Source organism: Bombina bombina, chromosome 6 (assembly GCF_027579735.1).
Source record: "Bombina bombina isolate aBomBom1 chromosome 6, aBomBom1.pri, whole genome shotgun sequence".
Taxonomy (NCBI): domain Eukaryota; kingdom Metazoa; phylum Chordata; class Amphibia; order Anura; family Bombinatoridae; genus Bombina; species Bombina bombina.
In genome coordinates, this window is record NC_069504.1 from 976,225,005 (window position 1) to 976,244,313 (window position 19,309).

Sequence of the window (19,309 nt, forward strand, 5' to 3'; positions counted from 1 at the left end):
AGAGCCAGTTACTCAGCTTGAAATGACAAATAAAACTAAGCCAAAAATCACACAAGCTGCTTTTGATATTTTTACACAGCAAATGGGATTGAAATGGAAGCTGTATTTAGATATAAGATTAGATAGCGATAAAAGTGAAATTGAACCATTTTTGGAGGGGAGTGTATATCATATTTAAACTTGAGCTCAGTGATTTGGCGTTCTACTGTACATTATGAAAAATGGCTGTGCCCTTGTAAAAGAATTTAAAAAAAATGATAGTGGATCTATGTTTATTTCCAAGTGTGCATATTAGTGCTGAAAATGTCACAGTCCTTAATGGGATTGCTGCTGAGACTGATCCATATGAGCTTCTTTCTTGTGAATTGACATTTTCCTTAGTTTCTCTTCAGCAGCTGCAAGTTTGATAGTTGTCTCAGCTAACATGTCTATGAGAATTTCCATCTGAAGTTTCAAACAATTTTTCTCTTTAATCAAAGTTTTGTTTCTGGCTAGCAGCCTATTATGTGCTATACTTGCTTTGGGAGCACATTGTGAGTCACCTTCAATGACCCAACTGCCATTGTAGAATGCATAAATTTTGTTGTCTAAATTGATTTCCGGGGGTCCGTAATCCAATCCCAGCCCATATTTAGACCAGTCATTAAGCAGGTACAGGGATGACATAGGAATGAATTTCCGGGGATAGCTCTTTTTAGGATTAAATCTGTCAGTTGAAAAACAGGTCTGGATTATAAACGGGCCAAAGGTATCCATGTCTGTTCTTGATGAAACTTTGTTAAGATGGTTTCTGAAAAATAAATAGGTGAATTTAATTGACAGCTACTGAAAATATAAATAATTTTAAAGGGGTAGTCTAGTCAAAAATAAACTTTCATGATTCAGATAGGGCATGCCATTTTAAACAACTTTCCAATTTACTTTTATCATCAATTATGCTTTGTTCTCTTGGTATTCTTAGTTGAAAGCTAAACCTTAGTAGGCTCATATGCTAATTTCTTAGCCCTTAAAGACCTCCTCTTATCTGAATGCATTTTTTATTTTTTGCACAACTAGAGTGTGTTAGTTCACGTGTGCCATATAGATAACATTGTGCTCACACCCGTGTAGTTACCTAAGAGTCAGCACTGATTGGCTAAAATACAAGTCTGTCAAAAGAATTGAAATAAGGGGCAGTCTGCAGAGGCTTAGATACCAAGTAATCACAGAGGTAAAAAGTTTATTAATAGAACTGTGTTGGTTATGCAAAACTGGGGAATGAGTAATAAAGGGATTATCTATCTTTTTAAACAATAAAAATTCTAGTCTAAACTGTCCCTTTAAGTAAACCAATATTCATTATAATAAATGGTATAATACATATTCTGCATGGAAAAAGCCCTAGAATACTTAGAAATATATATACCTAATATACGTATAACATATATACGAAAGGATACTTTGCTGTTAAATTGAATTTTAAAAAACACATGCTGACCTTGCACCTTGCCTGGCTTTGTGAAGATTAGATAAATGTACGTTAACATCAGTATTTAATTCCCTATAAAATGTTTCTTTACACAGAGAAAAAATTAAAGATATGTAATAGACTTTTATTATTTATTTTGCCCGAGTTTTATAAAAACAATAACCCTGGGAAACTCTAGAATTTCCACTGCCACAGAGAGGCTGGAACACTTAGTACAAAATTCAGAACCTGACCAGTGCATGTGCTTGTTTATATTGATCTATGATTTGCCACTCCTAAAAACGCTATTTACTGATTTGCATTAAAATCTAAAACTCCTCTATGAAAATGAATCTCCAAATCCCCCATAACAAACTCATTGGGGTAAATTTAACATTGGTCGAGTGGACATATTTCGCTGTAGTGAATCATGTCTGCTCGACTTTGCTAAATGCCGACAGCATACGCTGTCGGCATTTAACACTGCACAAGCATTTCTAGTGAAATGCTTGTGCAATGCCGTCCCCTGCTCACTGGCGGCCAATCAACTGCTAGCAGGGGCTGTCAATCAACCCGATAAGATCAGCATGATTTCAGTCCGCCACCTACGACCGCTGCTTCTTAATTTCTGAAAAGAAAGGGGTCGGAAGCAGCATCAGCTGTTTGTTAAATCTACCCCATAGTATGAGTGAAGTCTGTGGCCTCTAGTTATCAAGCCGTCAACCGCAAATACGCTGGAATTCCGCAGCGTATTTGTGGCGAGGCTGATTCGCTGTAGTTATCAAGCCCTACAGCCCGGCAAAAGTAGAATTTAGTGACGTAACATATGACCCGCCGGACTCAGTCTGACACAGATCGATGGTTACATCACTACAGATGTTCCAAACGCAAGTTCGGCACAATCTGACTACTTTTGCTAGTTATCAAAGAACAACCAGGTACGCTCGCCACTATTCTGGGCCAGCGTACCTGGTTTTCAATCCACCGCCCTGGAGGCAGCGGATCCCATAGGAATCAATGGGAGTCTGACAGCAGTGAGAGCTCATGTTCGCTGCTGCCCGATATCTCATTGATTTCTATGGGAAGTGTCTGCACCTAACACCCTAACATGTACCCCGAGTCTAAACACCCCTAATCTGTCCCCCCTACACCGCTGCCACCTACTTTATACTTATTAACCCCTAAACCGCCACTCCTGGACCCCGCCACAACTAAATAAATATATGAACCCCTAAACCGCCGCTCCCGGACCCCGCCGCCACCTACCTTATACCTATTAACCCCTAATCTGCCGCCCCCTATACCGCCGCCACCTACATAAAGTTATTAACCCCTATCCTGCCGATCCCGGACCCCGCCGCAAATAAATTAATTGTTTAACCCCTAAACCGCCACACCCGGAGCCCTCCGCCACCTACATTACATTTTTTAACCCCTATCCTGCCCGCCCTACACCGCCGCCACCTACAGTACATTGATTAACCCCTAATCTACCCCCCTACACCGCCGCCAATATATGAAATGAATTAACCCCAAAACCTAAGTCTAACCCTAACACCCCCCTAATTTAAATTAATCTAAATAAATATTCCTATAATTAAATAAATTAATCCTATTTAAAACTAAATACCTACCTATAAAATAAACCCTAAGATAGATACAATATAATTAATAATTACATTGTAGCTATTTTAGGGTTTATTTTTATTTTACAGGCAACTTTGTATTTATTTTAACTAGGTACAATAGCTATTAAATAGTTAATAACTATTTAATAGCTACCTAGTTAAAATAATTACAAATTTACCTGTAAAATAAATCCTAACCTAAGTTACAAATACACCTAACACTAGACTATCAATAAATTAATTAAATAAATTAACTACAATGATCTAAATTAAAATACAATTAAATAAACTAAACTATATTACAAAAAACAAACAAACACTAAATTACAAAAAATAAAAAAATATTACAAGACGTTTAATCTAATTATACCTAATCTAAGCCCCCTAATAAAATAAAAAAGCCCCCCCAAATAATAAAATTCTCTACCCTAAACTAAATTACAAATAGCCCTTAAAAGGACCTTTTGCGGGGCATTGCCCCAAAGTAAACAGCTCTTTTACCTGTAAAAAAAATAAATACAATACCCCCCCAACATTACAACCCACCACCCACACACCCCTACTCTAAAACCCACCCGATCCCCCCTTAAAAAAACCTAAGACTACCCCATTGAAGATCACCCTACCTTGAGCCGTCTTCACCCAGCCGGGCCGAACTCTTCATCCGATACGGGCACAAGTGGTCTACCAGCCGGGCAGAAGTCTCCATCCGATCGGGGCAGAAGAGGTCCTCCATCCAGCAGAAGTCTTCATCCAAGCGGCATCTTCTATCTTCATCGTTCCGGCGGTGAGCGGCTCCATCTTGAAGACCTCTGGCGCGGAGCATCCTTCCAGCACGACGGACTAACGACGAATGACGGTTCCTTTAAATGACGTCATCCAAGATGGCGTCCCTCGAATTCCAATTGGCTGATAGGATTCTATCAGCCAATCGGAATTAAGGTTGGAAAATCCGATTGGCTGATTTAATCAGCCAATCGGATTGAAGTTCAATCCGGTTGGCTGATTGGATCAGCCAATAGAATGCAACGTCAATTCTATTGGTTGAACCAATCAGCCAATCGGATTGAACTTCATTCCGATTGGCTAATTACATCAGCCAATCGGATTTTTCCTACCTTAATTCTGATTGGCTGATAGAATTTTATCAGCCAATCGGCATTCGAGGGACACCATCTTGGATGACGTCATTTAAAGGAACCGTCATTCGTCGTTAGTCCGTAGTGCTGGAAGGATGCTCCACGCCGGAGGTCTTCAAGATGGAGCCGCACATTGCCGGAAGGATGAAGATAGAAGATGCCGCTTGGATGAAGACTGCTGGATGGAGGACCTCTTCTGCCCTGATCGAATGAAGACTTCTGCCCGGCTGGAGGACCACTTGTGCCCGGATCGGATGAAGAGTTTGGCCCGGCTGGGTGAAGATGGCTCATGGTAGGGTGATCTTCAATGGGGTAGTGTTAGTTTTTTTTTTAAGGGGGGATCGGGTGAGTTTTAGAGTAGGGGTGTGTGGGTGGGGGGTTGTAATGTTGGGGGGGGTATTGTATTTATTTTTTTACAGGTAAAAGAGCTGATTACTTTGGGGCAATGCACCGCAAAAAGGACTTTTAAGGGCTGGTAAAAGGGCTGGTAAAAGAGCTGATTACTTTGGGGCAATGCCCCGCAAAAGGCCCTTTTAAGGGCTATTTGTAATTTAGTTTAGGGTAGGGAATTTTATTTTGGGGGGCTTTTTTATTTTATTAGGGGGCTTAGATTAGGTGTAAATAGATAATTTAAATTATATTTAAGTTAGGGGGGGTGTTAGGGTTAGGGTTAGACTTAGGTTTTGGGGTTAATTCATTTAATATATTGGCGGCGGTGTAGAGGGGGTAGATTAGGGGTTAATCAATGTACTGTAGGTGGCGGCGGTGTAGGGGTGGCAGGATAGGGGTTAATAAATGTAATGTAGGTGGCGGAGGGCTCCGGGTGCAGCAGTTTAGGGGTTAAACAATTCATTTATTTGCGGCGGGTCCAGAATCGGCAGGATAGGGGTTAATAACTTTATGTAGGTGGCTGCGGTATAGGGGACGGCAGATTAGGGGTTAATAGGTATAATGTAGGTGGCGGCGAGGTCCAGGAGCGGCGGTTTAGGGGTTAATATATTTATTATAGTTGCGGCGGGGGCCGGGAGCGGCGGTTTAGGGGGTAATAAGTTTATTTAGGTGCGGGGGCTCCGGGAGCGGCGGTTTAGGGGGTAAACAGTATAGTATAGTGTGGGTGCTTAGTGACAGGCTAGCAAGAAAGTTGCAAAGAAGCCGATGAGCAGCGAGATCGATGACTGTCAGTTAACAACAGTCCACTGCTCATCGCTCCGTACTTGGTGCGCGGCTTCTTGACAGTTTTTTTGATAACTTTGGCGAACGTATTCAGGTCCCCGGTGGCGATGTTAGGCGAGCTTAGGTGAGCGTATTGGGGCCGTTGAATGCAGGTAAGTTGACGGCTTGATACATAGGTATCTCATTACTTTATAATTAACCTAAGAAAACATAATTTATGTAAGAACTTACCTGATAAATTCATTTCTTTCATATTAGCAAGAGTCCATGAGCTAGTGACGTATGGGATATACATTCCTACCAGGAGGGGCAAAGTTTCCCAAACCTTAAAATGCCTATAAATACACCCCTCACCACACCCACAATTCAGTTTAACGAATAGCCAAGAAGTGGGGTGATAAGAAAGTGCGAAAGCATAAAAAATAAGGAATTGGAATAATTGTGCTTGATACAAAAATCATAACCACCACAAAAAAAGGGCGGGCCTCATGGACTCTTGCTAATATGAAAGAAATGAATTTATCAGGTAAGTTCTTACATAAATTATGTTTTCTTTCATGTAATTAGCAAGAGTCCATGAGCTAGTGACGTATGGGATAATGATTACCCAAGATGTGGATCTTTCCACACAAGAGTCACTAGAGAGGGAGGGATAAAATAAAGACAGACAATTCCTGCTGAAAATAATCCACACCCAAAATAAAGTTTAATGAAAAACATAAGCAGAAGATTCAAACTGAAACCGCTGCCTGAAGTACTTTTCTACCAAAAACTGCTTCAGAAGAAGAAAATACATCAAAATGGTAGAATTTAGTAAAAGTATGCAAAGAGGACCAAGTTGCTGCTTTGCAAATCTGATCAATCGAAGCTTCATTCCTAAATGTCCAGGAAGTAGAAACTGACCTAGTAGAATGAGCAATAATCCTCTGAGGCGGAGTTTTACCCGACTCAAAATAGGCAAGATGAATTAAAGATTTCAACCAAGATGCCAAAGAAATGGCAGAAGCTTTCTGGTCTTTTCTAGAACCGGAAAAGATAACAAATAAACTAGAAGTCTTTCGGAAAGACTTAGTAGCTTCAACATAATATTTCAAAGCTCTAACAACATCCAAAGAATGCAACGATTTCTCCTTAGAATTCTTAGGATTAGGACATAATGAAGGAACCACAATTTCTCTACTAATGTTGTTGGAATTCACAACTTTAGGTAAAAATTCAAAAGAAGTTCGCAACACCGCCTTATCCTGATGAGAAATCAGAAAAGGAGACTCACAAAAAAGAGCAGATAATTCAGAAACTCTTCTGGCAAAAGAGATTGCCAAAAGGAACAAAACTTTCCAAGAAAGTAATTTAATGTCCAATGAATGCATAGGTTCAAACGGAGGAGCTTGAAGAGCCCCCAGAACCAAATTCAAACTCCAAGGAGGAGAAATTGACTTAATGACAGGTTTTATACGAACCAAAGGTTGTACAAAACAATGAATATCAGGAAGATTAGCAATCCTTCTGTGAAAAAGAACAGAAAGAGCAGAGATTTGTCTTTCAAGGAACTTGCGGACAAACCTTTATCTAAACCATCCTGAAGAAAAATAAGTCTTCCAGACACTATAATATATCTCTCTAGATACAGATTTACGAGCCTGTCACATAGTATCAATCACAGAGTCAGAGAAACCTCTTTGACCAAGAATCAAGCGTTCAAACTCCATACCTTAAAATTAAGGTTTTGAGATCCTGATGGAAAAAAGAACCTTGAGACAGAATGACTGGTCTTAACGGAAGAGTCCACAGCTGGCAAGAGGCCATCCGGACAAGATCCGCATACCAAAACCTGTGAGGCCATGCTGGAGCTACCAGCAGGACAAATGAGCATTCCTTTAGAATATTGGAGAATACCCTTGGAAGAAGAACTAGAGGCGGAAAGATATAGGCAGGATGACACTTGTAAGGAAGAGATAATGCATCCACTGCCTCCGCCCGAGGATCCCGGGATCCGGACAGATACCAGGTAAGTTTCTTGTTTAGATGAGAAGCCATCAGATCTATTTCTGGGAATTCCCACATTTGAACAATCTGAGGAAATACCTCTGGGTGAAGACCATTCGCCCAGGTGCAACGTTTGGCGACTGAGATAATCCGCTTTCCAATTGTCCATACCTGGGATATGAACCGCAGAGATTAGACAGGAGCTGGATTCCGCCCAAACCAAAATTCGAGATACTTCTTTCATAGCCAGAGGACTGTGAGTCCCTCCTTGATGATTGATGTATGCCACAGTTGTGACATTGTCTATCTGAAAACAAATGAACAACTCTCTCTTCAGAAAAGGCCAAGACTGAAGAGCTCTGAAAATTGCACGGAGTTCCAAAATATTGATCGGAAATCTCACCTCCTGAGATTCCCAAACCCCTTGTGCCGTCAGATACCCCCACACAGCTCCCCAACCTGTAAGACTTGCATCTGTTGAGATTATAGTCCAGGTCGGAAGAACAAAGAAGCCCCCTGAACTAAACGATGGTGATCTGTCCACCATGTCAGAGAGTGTCGTATAATCGGTTTAAAGATATTAATTGAGATATCTTTGAGTAATCCCTGCCCCATTGGTTCAGCATACAGAGCTGAAGAGGTCGCATGTGAAAACGAGCAAAGGAGATCGCATCTGATGCGGCAGTCCTAAGACCTAAAATTTCCATGCATAAGGCTACCAAAGGGAATGATTGTGACTGAAGGTTTTGACAAGCTGATATCAATGTTAAACTTCTCTTGTCTGACAAGGACAGAGTCATAGACACTGAATCTATTCTAGAAACCTAAAAAGGTTACCCTTGTCTGAGGAATCAATGAACTGATTGGTAAATTGATCCTCCAACCATGAACTTGAAGAAACAACACAAGTCGATTCGTATGAGATTCTTCGAAAATGAGAAGACTGAGCAAGTACCAAGATATCGTCCAAATAAGGAAATACCAAAACCCTGTTCTCTGATTACAGAAAGAAGGGCACCGAGAACCTTTGAAAAAAATTCTTGGAACTGAGGCTAGGCCAAACGGTAGAGCCACAAAACTGGTAATGCTTGTCTAAAAAGAGAATCTCAGACACTAAAAGTGATCTGGATGAATCGGAATATGCAGATACACATCCTGTAAATCTATTGTAGACATATAATGCCCTTGCTAAACAAAAGGCAGGATAGTCCTACAGTAACCATCTTGAATGTTGGTATCCTTACATAACGATTCAATATTGATAGATCCGGAACTGGTCTGAAGGAATTGACCTTCTTTGGTACAATGAAGAGATAGAATAAAACCCCAGCCCCTGTTCCAGAACTGGAACTGGCATAATTACTCCAGCCAACTCTAGATCTGAAACACATTTCAGAAATGCTGAGCCTTTGCTGTGTTAACTGGGACACGGGAAAGAAAAAAATCTCTTAGCAGGAGGCCTTAACTTGAAGCCAATTCTGTACCTTTCTGAAACAATGTTCTGAAACCAGAGATTGAGAACGGAATTGATCCAAATTTCTTTGAAGAAAACGTAATCTGCCCCATACCAGCTGAACTGGAATAAGGGCCGCACCTTCATGGGTACTTAGGAGCTGGCTATAGGTTTCTATAAGGCTTGGATATATTCCAAACTGGATATAGTTTCCAAACTGATACCGTTCCTGAGGATGAAGGATCAGGCTTTTGTTCCTTGTTGTGAGGAAAAGAACGAAAAATGATTACTAAACCTAAATTTACCTTGGATTTTTTATCCTTTGGTAAAAAAGTTCCCTTCCTTCCAGAAACAGTTGAGATAATAATTTATTACCCTGGAAAGAAAGGGAAAGCAAAGTTGACTTAGAAGACATATCAGCATTCCAAGTTTAATCCATAAAGCTTTTCTAGCTAAAATAGCTAGAGACATATACCTGACATCAACTCTAATGATATCAAAAGATGGTATCACCAATAAAATTATTAGCATGTTATAGAATAATAATAATGCTATAAAATTATGATCTGTTACTTGTTGCGCTAAAACTTCTAACCAAAAAGTTGAAGCTGCAGCAACATCCGCTAAAAATATAGCAGGTCTAAGAAGATTACCTGAACATAAGTAAGCTTTTCTTAGAAAGGATTCAATTTTCCTATCTAAAGGATCCTTAAATTAAGTACTATCTGCCGTAGGAATAGTAGTACATTTAGCAGGAGTAGAGACAGCCCCATAACCTTAGGGATTTTGTCCCAAAAAACTCTAATCTGTCAGATGGCACAGGATATAATTGCTTAAACGTTTAGAAGGAGTAAAAGAATTACCCAAATTGTTCCATTCCCTGGAAATTACTTCAGAAATAGCATCAGGGAGATTAAACACTTCTGGAATAACTACAGGAGATTTAAAAACCTTATTTAAACGTTTAGATTTAGTATCAAGAGGACCAGAATCCTCTATTTCTAAAGCAATTAATACTTCTTTAAATAAAGAACGAATAAATTCCATCTTGAACAAATACAAAGATTTATCAGCATCAACCTCTGAGACAGAAACCTCTGAACCAGAAGAACCATTATCAGTATCAGAATGATGATGTTCATTTAAAAATTCATCTGAAAAAAGAGAAGTTTTAAAAGACTTTTATGTAAACTAGAAGGAGAAATAACAGACATAGCCTTCTAAATGGATTTAAAAAATAAAAAATCTCTTATGTTTATCAGGAACACTCTGAAAATTAGATGTTGACGGAACAGCAACAGGTAATGTAACAGTACTAAAGGAAATTTTATCTGCATTAATAAGTTTGTCATGACATGCAATACAAACAGCTGGAGAAACAGATACCAAAAATTTATAGCAGATACACTTAGCTTGGTAGCTCCAGCACCGGGCAGGGATTTTCCTGAAGTATCTTCTGACTCAGTTGCAACGTGGAACATCTTGCAATATGTAATAGAAAAAACAACATATAAAGCAAAATTGATCAAATTCCTTAAATGACAGTTTCAGGAATGGGAAAAAAATGCCAGTGAACAAGCTTCTAGCAACCAGAAGCAATAAATAATGAGACTTAAATAATGTGGAGACAAAAGCGACGCCCATATTTTTTTTAACGCCAAACAAGACGCCCACATTATTTGGCGCCTAAATGCTTTTGGTGCCAAAAATGACGCCATAAAATGAAGCATTTTCAGCCCCCGCGAGCCTAACAGCCCACAGGGAAAAAGTCAAATTTTTTAAGGTAAGAAAAAAATGATTGATTCAAATGCATTATCCCAAATATGAAACTGAATGTCTGAAAATAAGGAATGTTGAACATTCTGAGTCAAGGCAAATAAATGTTTGAATACATATATTTAGAACTTTATAAACAAAGTGCCCAACCATAGCTTAGAGTGTCACAGAAAATAAGGTTTACTTACCCCAGGACACTCATCTACATGTTTGTAGAAAGCCAAACCAGTACTGAAACGAGAATCAGCAGAGGTAATGGTATATAAATAAGAGTATATCGTCGATCTGAAAAGGGAGGTAAGAGATGAATCTCTACGACCGATAACAGAGAACCTATGAAATAGACCCCGTAGAAGGAGATCACTGCATTCAAATAGGCAATACTCTCCTCACATCCCTCTGACATTCACTGCACGCTGAGAGGAAAACCAGGCTCCAACTTGCTGCGGAGCGCATATCAACGTAGAATCTAGCACAAACTTACTTCACCACCTCCATAGGAGGCAAAGTTTGTAAAACTGAATTGTGGGTGTGGTGAAGGGTGTATTTATAGGCATTTTAAGGTTTGGGAAACTTTGCCCCTCCTGGTAGGAATGTATATCCCATACGTCACTAGCTCATGGACTCTTGCTAATTACATGAAAGAAAGTATACAGCAATGAATTTCACTGTTTCCCAATGACGTAATAAATAATTGTTCAATCTGTAACTATGTATGTAACAATTACTCTTAATTGGAAAGGTAAACAGAGATATTAAATGGTTAAATCTATTGCCATGTAGCAGATAAGCACTAAGGGAGTGCTCCTAATCTCATTTTGTTACCTGTATAAAAGACACCTGTCCACAGAAGCAATCAATCAATCAGATTCCAAACTCTCCACCATGACCAGGACCAAAGAGCTGTCCAAGGATGTCAGGGATAAGATTGTAGACCTACACAAGGCTGGAATGGGCTACAAGACCATAGCCAAACAGCTTGGTGGGAAGGTGACAACAGTTGGTGTGATTATTCGCAAATGGAAGGAACACAAAATAACTGTCAATCTCCCTCTGTCTGGGGTTCCATGCAAGATCTCACCTTGTGGAGTTTCAATGATCATGAGAATGGTGAGGAATCAGTCCAGAACTACACGGGAGGATCTTGTCAATGATCTCAAGGCAGCTGGGACCATAGTCACCAAGAAAACAATTGGTAACACACTACACCGGAAAGGACTGAAATCCTGCAGTGCCCGCAAGGTCCCCCTGCTCAAGAAAACACATGTACAGGCACGTCTGAAGTTTTCCAATGAACATTTGATTGATTCAGAGGAGAACTGGGTGAAAGTGTTGTGGTCATATGAGACCAAAATCGAGCTCTTTGGCATCAACTCAACTCGCCATGTTTAGAGGAGGAGGAATGCTGCCTATGACCCTAAGAATACCATCCCCCCTGTCAAACATGGAGGTGGAAACATTATGCTTTGGGGGTGTTTTTCTGCTTATGGGACAGGACAACTTCACCGCATCAAAGGGACGATAGATGGGGCCATGTACTGTCAAATCTTGGGTGAGAACCTCCTTTCCTCAGCCAGGGCATTGAAAATGGGTCGTGGATGGGTATTTCAGCATGACAATGATGCAAAACACCCGGCCAAGGCAACAAATGAGTGGCTCAATAAGAAGCACATTAAGGTCCTGGAGTGGCCTAGCCAGTCTCCAAACCTTAATACCATAGAAAATCTGTGGAGGGAGCTGAAGGTTCGAGTTGCCAAACGTCAGCCTCGAAACCTTAATGACTTAGAGAGGATCTGCAAAGAGGAGTGGGACAAAATCCCTCCTGAGATGTGTGCAAACCTGGTGGCCAACTACAAGAAACGTCTGACCTCTGTGATTGCCAACAATGGTTTTGTCACCAAGTACTAAGTCATGTTTTGCAAAGGGGTCAAATACTTACTTCACTCATTAAAATGCAAATCAATGTATAACTTTTTTGAAATGCGTTTTTCTGGATTTTTTGTTGTTATTCTCTCTCTCACTGTTCAAATAAACCTACCATTAAAATTATAGACTGATAATTTCTTTGTCAGTGGGCAAACGTACAAAATCAGCAGGGGATCAAATATTTATTTCCCTCACTGTATTATTTGTCTTTATTATTTGTATTATCTGTACAAAATCAGAAGTGGTTCTAGTGGTGCTTAAGGTGCTATGCACCCCATTCAGTAGTCTGCCACCCCAAACACCAAAGATGCAAGACACCCTGAATTTTCAAAATGAGTGACCTTTTTTAGCGAGTTAGCATGGTTGATTCCCAGGAGCCCCACTGGCCTTACTGCAATACGGACTGCACCCAATAGGAAGCCAAGGAACTGAAGATGCATATGACCCCCTCCATAGACGTCTGAAGAGGGAATGAATCGGATTGGCTGGTGATTGTATTCGGAAGTCTGCATGGACACAAGGAAGCGAAAGAATGCCTAAAGCAGCAGCACCCGACACAGAGGGAGCAACCGGACACAGCCTTCTTCTTCCCTAGGACTGTACCGAGCGCAGGACTGAGCGCAGGAGAGGGGGTAAGAGAGGGAACATTTTATTATCCCAATCGGCATAGAGAGGGCCATTTTTCACACATACAGAGCTTCACTTGCAGGAGGGAGATTTCATATCACAGTGATTGGCTGTGCCTCCTGACTTTTCCAGGTCAAAAAAGGCCACAGCAAGGGGTAGCCAGGAGAAAGGTTAACACACACTGTGTCAAGCTAAAATACACCTTTGATTCCTAATGAACAGTGAGTGTACCCTGGTGCAAGTTTATTTTTTGTCCCACCGAAAAAAAAGTAAGTTAAAGTAATAGTAATATAACCAATCAATATATAACTAAAGAGAATAATATTTATTTATTCTACAAAAAGCATTTTGCCACTGTAAACAATTTTAACAATATACATAAATATAGCTATATTATATAATATAAATACAAAATAACATTTAACAATGGGTATGACAAAACACGATAAGACACAAACATGTTTATACTCTTTATCTGTCTCATGAGGAACAATTTGCTCTGAGATGTTTCTGAGAGTCGAGAGACGCAGGTCACCCGCCGCTAACTGTGGGAGAGGAAGCATGGCCCTACTGCTGCCTGGCATTAACAACGCCCCTGCACGCTGAGGTTAGTACCATGTGTGAATGTGCTAGAACTTAGGCATAGAATGACCTGCACTTACATTGCTAGAACTCCTAAATTTAGACTTAGACTACACTAAGTTACAGTCACACTTACACTCACATTTCAAGATATGTACACTTGCATTGCATTACCATTAACAGACACAGTCCACTATAGTTTCAGATTGAGAGACGCAGCCAAATATAGACACTTATTTTTCCAGAATAAAAGCAGCTTGACCTTCACCTATATTGATACTACTACACCTGCATTTCTTATTTCTAGATAAAGCTCAATCCACAGTTGCACACTTACTTTGCCAGACACAGTAAATTATACACTTACATTGCCAAACACAGTTAGATAGTGCCAGGTAAAATACACAGCTAAACCAGCACTCACATTCCAATACAAGCCAGATGCAAACTCACATGGCCAAATACAGACAAATGTTGCACATTAACATTCATATTGCTAGAAGCCTAGATTAGAATACAGCAAGAAGATATACCTGTAATCATATTTCTATTCTGTTTTTTCCCTATGTCACCTACCTACTGACACAGTCAAGTGAAGTTGCTGTTGCTCGCCTCATTATGGTATACAGACAGTGACAGGACAGCAGCAGACACAGTCACTAACACGCTTCTCTTCTTCTTGGTTTCAGAGATGAGGTCACTCACACAAACTGGAAAGCACACTGTGCAGTATGCACTCCCCATCTGCCCACTGAGCTCAGCTTCCCACTGCATGCGCTAAAGCCAGAGCTAAAGGGAGTGTCAGCACCCAAATAAATGGTCCAAACACCACTGGTAACGCAAGGACCTTTTGCATTCAGTGCACCAGTAGCACACTGCTGAAAACTTTTCAGCACATGATGATGGCTTTATATCATGTCATGTGCAATCGGCACGGTTGGACTCCGGCAGCAAGCATTATCATGTAAAAACCCCAAACGTAAGCGCTAGTAGAACTTTAAGTGAGTTAGGAGTGGACCCCCTTTTCTGTACATGTCCCATTATATTGGCACGCCCCAACCATTATGACCTAAATAAAAAGTTCAAAAAGTGTTGTTTTGTTTTTTTTAGTCTGTTGGCCACCTCAGGCCTCGGAGCCCGGTGCAGTGGCACTGGCTGCACCACCTATATGTAAGCCCTTGTTACATTATAAAAGTAATGCAGGCAAGCAAAAATACATTTTTAAGCTATTTAAAAAATCATTAGATACATTTTTCTAAAGGGTTGTGGTCGAACCCATAGTTAGATTTAATTTCTCATTGTTGTAGATGGAGCTAAGAAATACAATGGCACCACTGAGTTTATATTGCCTGTGAGTCAGAGTTCCCAAGAACAATCATGATTACATCACAAATACATAGCTCCTGTTCGTCTTTAGTGTAAAATGGAGACAAAACCCCACAGGATACTGAGAATTTATGGATATTTTAATATGTTTATTTAATTTACACACAAAAAAACTTCAAAAGAACACATTACTGAGAATATTCTGCTTAATGTTATCATTCAAATTATCTATGAAATAATAATGAAATATTTTTATCATGATGATGTTACTGTTCCTTACGGGTATGTAGCTTCTTTCCACATAAAATAGAAACATTCCAGCAGTTATATGAACACCTACTCTTTCCTTACAAAAACCTTCACATTCCTGCCTTTGTTTCTGTTTTTTTTTTATCTTTTTGGAGTAGTGTGAACTAATGACACATGAACAACGCTTTATGGGAACTGGGCCTAGGCCATACTTTTAAGTGGTCTTCTCATTTGTAGACCCTACACTTTTCTATGTGTTTTTCTAGTTTACGTGCTGGAGCAAAAATTGAAACACAAAGAGCTAGATGTTGTCCGCAAGCAATATGGTCTCTTTTTCAATTTTTCATTCCCTTCAGATATTTTCGTAGCTGGATTGATTCCTGTAAAAGATCCCCACTCCAAGATCTGTATTTGCACAAATCTTAATGTAGAGATCTTTTACAGGAATCAACCCGGCTACTAAAATATCCAAAGGACATGAGCCACTGCTACTTCCGGATCTAAATGCACATCCCAAGAGGGTAGTGTATTAAACTGACACTAAAGTCAAAATTAAACTTTCATGATTTTGATAGAGCAATTTTAAGAGACTTTCCAATTTACTTCTATTAACACATTTTTGCACAGTCTTTTTATATACACACTTTATATCTTTATATATCTATACCTGTATATCTATTGTTATTGATATCAACAAAGAAGAATATCCCCTATATTATGATCCCAGACCAAATAAAATGTCCACTGTTTAAGGCACAACACAAGCACATAAGTCGAAGTAAAGTGATACAATTATACCTTTATTATGGCATGTCGGACAAACACTCTGCATACAAAAGCGGTGTGACTACAACAACAATTAGCTCTTAAAAATCTACAAAATAATAATCTCATTACAATCACCCCAGCTGACAGGGTGGTTCTATTGTTTTACAGGACAAACAAGACTACTATGCTGAAGCAATAAAACAGTTAAATGATACTAATACATACACCTTGCTTACTAGTGATCCTACCATTAAATATTTAAAACAATTGGGCAAACTTCTAGACTGGGGTAAACATTTCGGCATCCTAGATCAAAAAATGTGTGACTATTTGTATAATCCTACTCCTACTATTGCTAACTTTAGAATTGTACCTAAAATCCACAAACATCCACTCTCACCACCAGGTAGACCCATAGTATCTGGGGTGGGGTCCCTAGGAGAAAAACTAGGAGAATGGATAGACAATATACTACAGCCCTTTGTACATACACTTCCAGGATATATTAAAGACACTACACATGTATTACAAAAACTAGAAGATAAAACCTGGGATGAAAATAATATGTGGCTCACTGTGGACGTCTCGTCCCTTTATTCGTGCATACCGCACGAATTAGGGTTGAAAGCAATTGAATACCATCTACTATTGAAAAGCACTTTTCCAGCAGAACTAATAGAATTTATTGTGGAGGCTTTAAATTTTCTAATAACACACAATTTTTTTATTTTTGACTCTAAGCTATACTTGCAAACATGTGGCACTGTGATGGGGGCAAAATTAGCCCTCTCGTATGCTAACTTGTTTCTAGGCTGGTTTGAAGCCACATATATTTTTGGACAAACTAATGTATATGGGTGTCACATTAAAGTAAATTATTTAGATATCCTGTTAAAGGTAAGTGAGGGAAAAATAGTCACTGAACTATATAGAAAAGAAATTTCTGGAAACACCATCCTAAGGGCTGATTCATGCCACCCAGCACACACTACAAAATCTATACCTAAGGGACAACTAAAGAGAATTAGGAGGATATGTACCAATGATAGAGATTATATAAACCATTCATTAAACCTAGTTCAAAGGCTTACCAACAGGGGATATGACAGAAATATACTTATGACAGCTAGAGCTGAAATAGCAAAAATAAAGAGACAAGATCTAATCAACAAAACTGATAAAAAAGCCTCTAAAGCACTCACAAATTGGAAAAGTGATAATATAGTCTGTGTTATACAGTATAGTAAACAATTCAATCAGATCAAAAATATAGTCAACAATAATTTAAAAATTCTTAAACTAGACGAAAAATTAGACAAATGCCTAAATAATGGGATTAAATTTGTATCAAGGAAAGCTCCAACAATTGGAAGTAAAGTTATCCAATATGTATATAACAATTCCACTATAAGATCTAAAGAAACATGGCTTTCTAAAAAAGGTTTTTTCAAGTGTGGTAGGCACCCTTGTAATGTATGTCAATATTGTCATCTTGCAAATACGTTTATATCTTCATCAAACAATACTATTTACAACATTAAGTATAGACTAGATTGTTGTTCTAAATATGTAGTGTACTTAATAACTTGTCAAATTTGTAGACAACAATATACAGGTTGCACTAGTCGATTTCTGAAGGATAGAATACGTGAGCACTTGACATCACTAGAGAAATATCCACCCAAAACACCAGTAGCTAAACATTATGCTAACCATCGAGTAACTATTGAAGAAAGCAAAAAAGCATTCAAATTTCAAGCTATTGACTTTATCCCAGCCAATAAGAGAGGAGGGGATAGATTTAGAAAATTGTTGGATAGAGAGGCTAAGTGGATATTTAAACTAGCAACAAAAGAACCAAAGGGAATAAACTCTAGATGGGATCTAGACCTATATCAAGGGAACTAAAATATCACAATATAATACAAATAATAATAACAAATAAAAAATTTAAATATCAAATAATTTGAAGAAATTTATATATTCCCTAATATTCAGCTTTATTTATTCCTCATTTTCTATACCCACATCTCCCAAACCGCTATAAATGAAAATATTATTATTAATATTAACGAGCATAACCCAGGTTTGTAAGTTCAATACACCAAATCAATAAAATCCTATATATAAGAATTGCTCTTAGAAACATAACGTAGTGAAATAAGTATTTAAGTAAACTTAATACTAAAGAATGAAATGAACAAGGTAGTAAATCAAATAAATAATTTATTGATCAGGTGTAAAGTTCAAAAACTGGTTTTCACACTAAATAAACAATTTTTAATATTGTAACATTTTAGTGCTGATATGAATCATCGGCTCCAAAAAACTTAGCTAACCCAGTCATCTAACAACACAAGCTATTTTTTGTATAACGTAATAATTCGAAATAGTGATGAAGGGGTTAATCATAGGTTTGGCAAGATTTCAGATAAACAAGGAGTCTAAAATAGTCTGAATGCCTATATAGCAAGAGCAAAGAATTCATAAATATAAAGAAACAATAATATATGTTTATGTAACTATAATATAATAGTTACTAAAAAAGTACCATTGCAGTGAAAATCAACACAAGTAATGCATTATAAACTAACAATCTGCCAAAAGTTTCCATTCTCTTGCCATAGGATATGAATATCTAAGAGCCGTATACTGTAGTTTCATAGTTTATTGAGTTTTAATTCAATATTAATCCATTTGAAATAATACACGTAACTTGCACGTTTATAAATATACACTTTTTTAACAATTTTTATCACATAAAATGTATCTAGTTAATTTTGAAACACAGTTTGTTACTGTGACATCACACCAAGGGAGGAGTTTTTCAGGTTTTTTGGTAACCATTTAAAAGTATGCTAGTTATACACACCTCCACATCTTTGGCAAAGCGCCAGAAGGGTGTGAAACGCGTCAGATGACATCACACTCCACACACCTGTGTCTCCTGGTAGTCACACCGCTATTGTATGCAGAGTGTTTGTCCGACATGCCATAATAAAGGTATGATTGAATCACTTCACTTCGACTTATGTGCTTGTGTTGTGCCTTAAACAGTGGACATTTTATTTGGTCTGGGATCATAATATAGGGGATATTCTTCTTTGTTGATAAGTATACCTGAGAATGAGCAGCCTGGTCTGCGAGCTTAGGTTTGTGCCGGGAGAGGCGCAGACACAGCTTACCTGTATGTTCCCATTTAGACCTAACCGCTCAGTATTCTTAACTC

At 38.7% G+C, this 19,309-nt stretch overlaps 1 protein-coding gene across 1 annotated transcript; it reads right to left on the minus strand.

Annotated features, from left to right (window-relative positions):
- Positions 1-315: 315 nt before the first annotated feature.
- LOC128664839 (protein chibby homolog 1-like) lies at positions 316-756 on the minus strand. Its single transcript, XM_053719640.1, has one exon. It carries the CDS (start codon positions 754-756, stop codon positions 316-318), a length of 441 nt encoding a protein of 146 aa, XP_053575615.1.
- Positions 757-19,309: the final 18,553 nt, after the last annotated feature.

Excerpts from the sequence above, each read along its gene's own strand:
- LOC128664839 (XM_053719640.1), bottom strand. The coding sequence starts at position 756 with ATGGATACCTTTGGCCCGTTTATAATCCAGACCTGTTTTTCAACTGAC.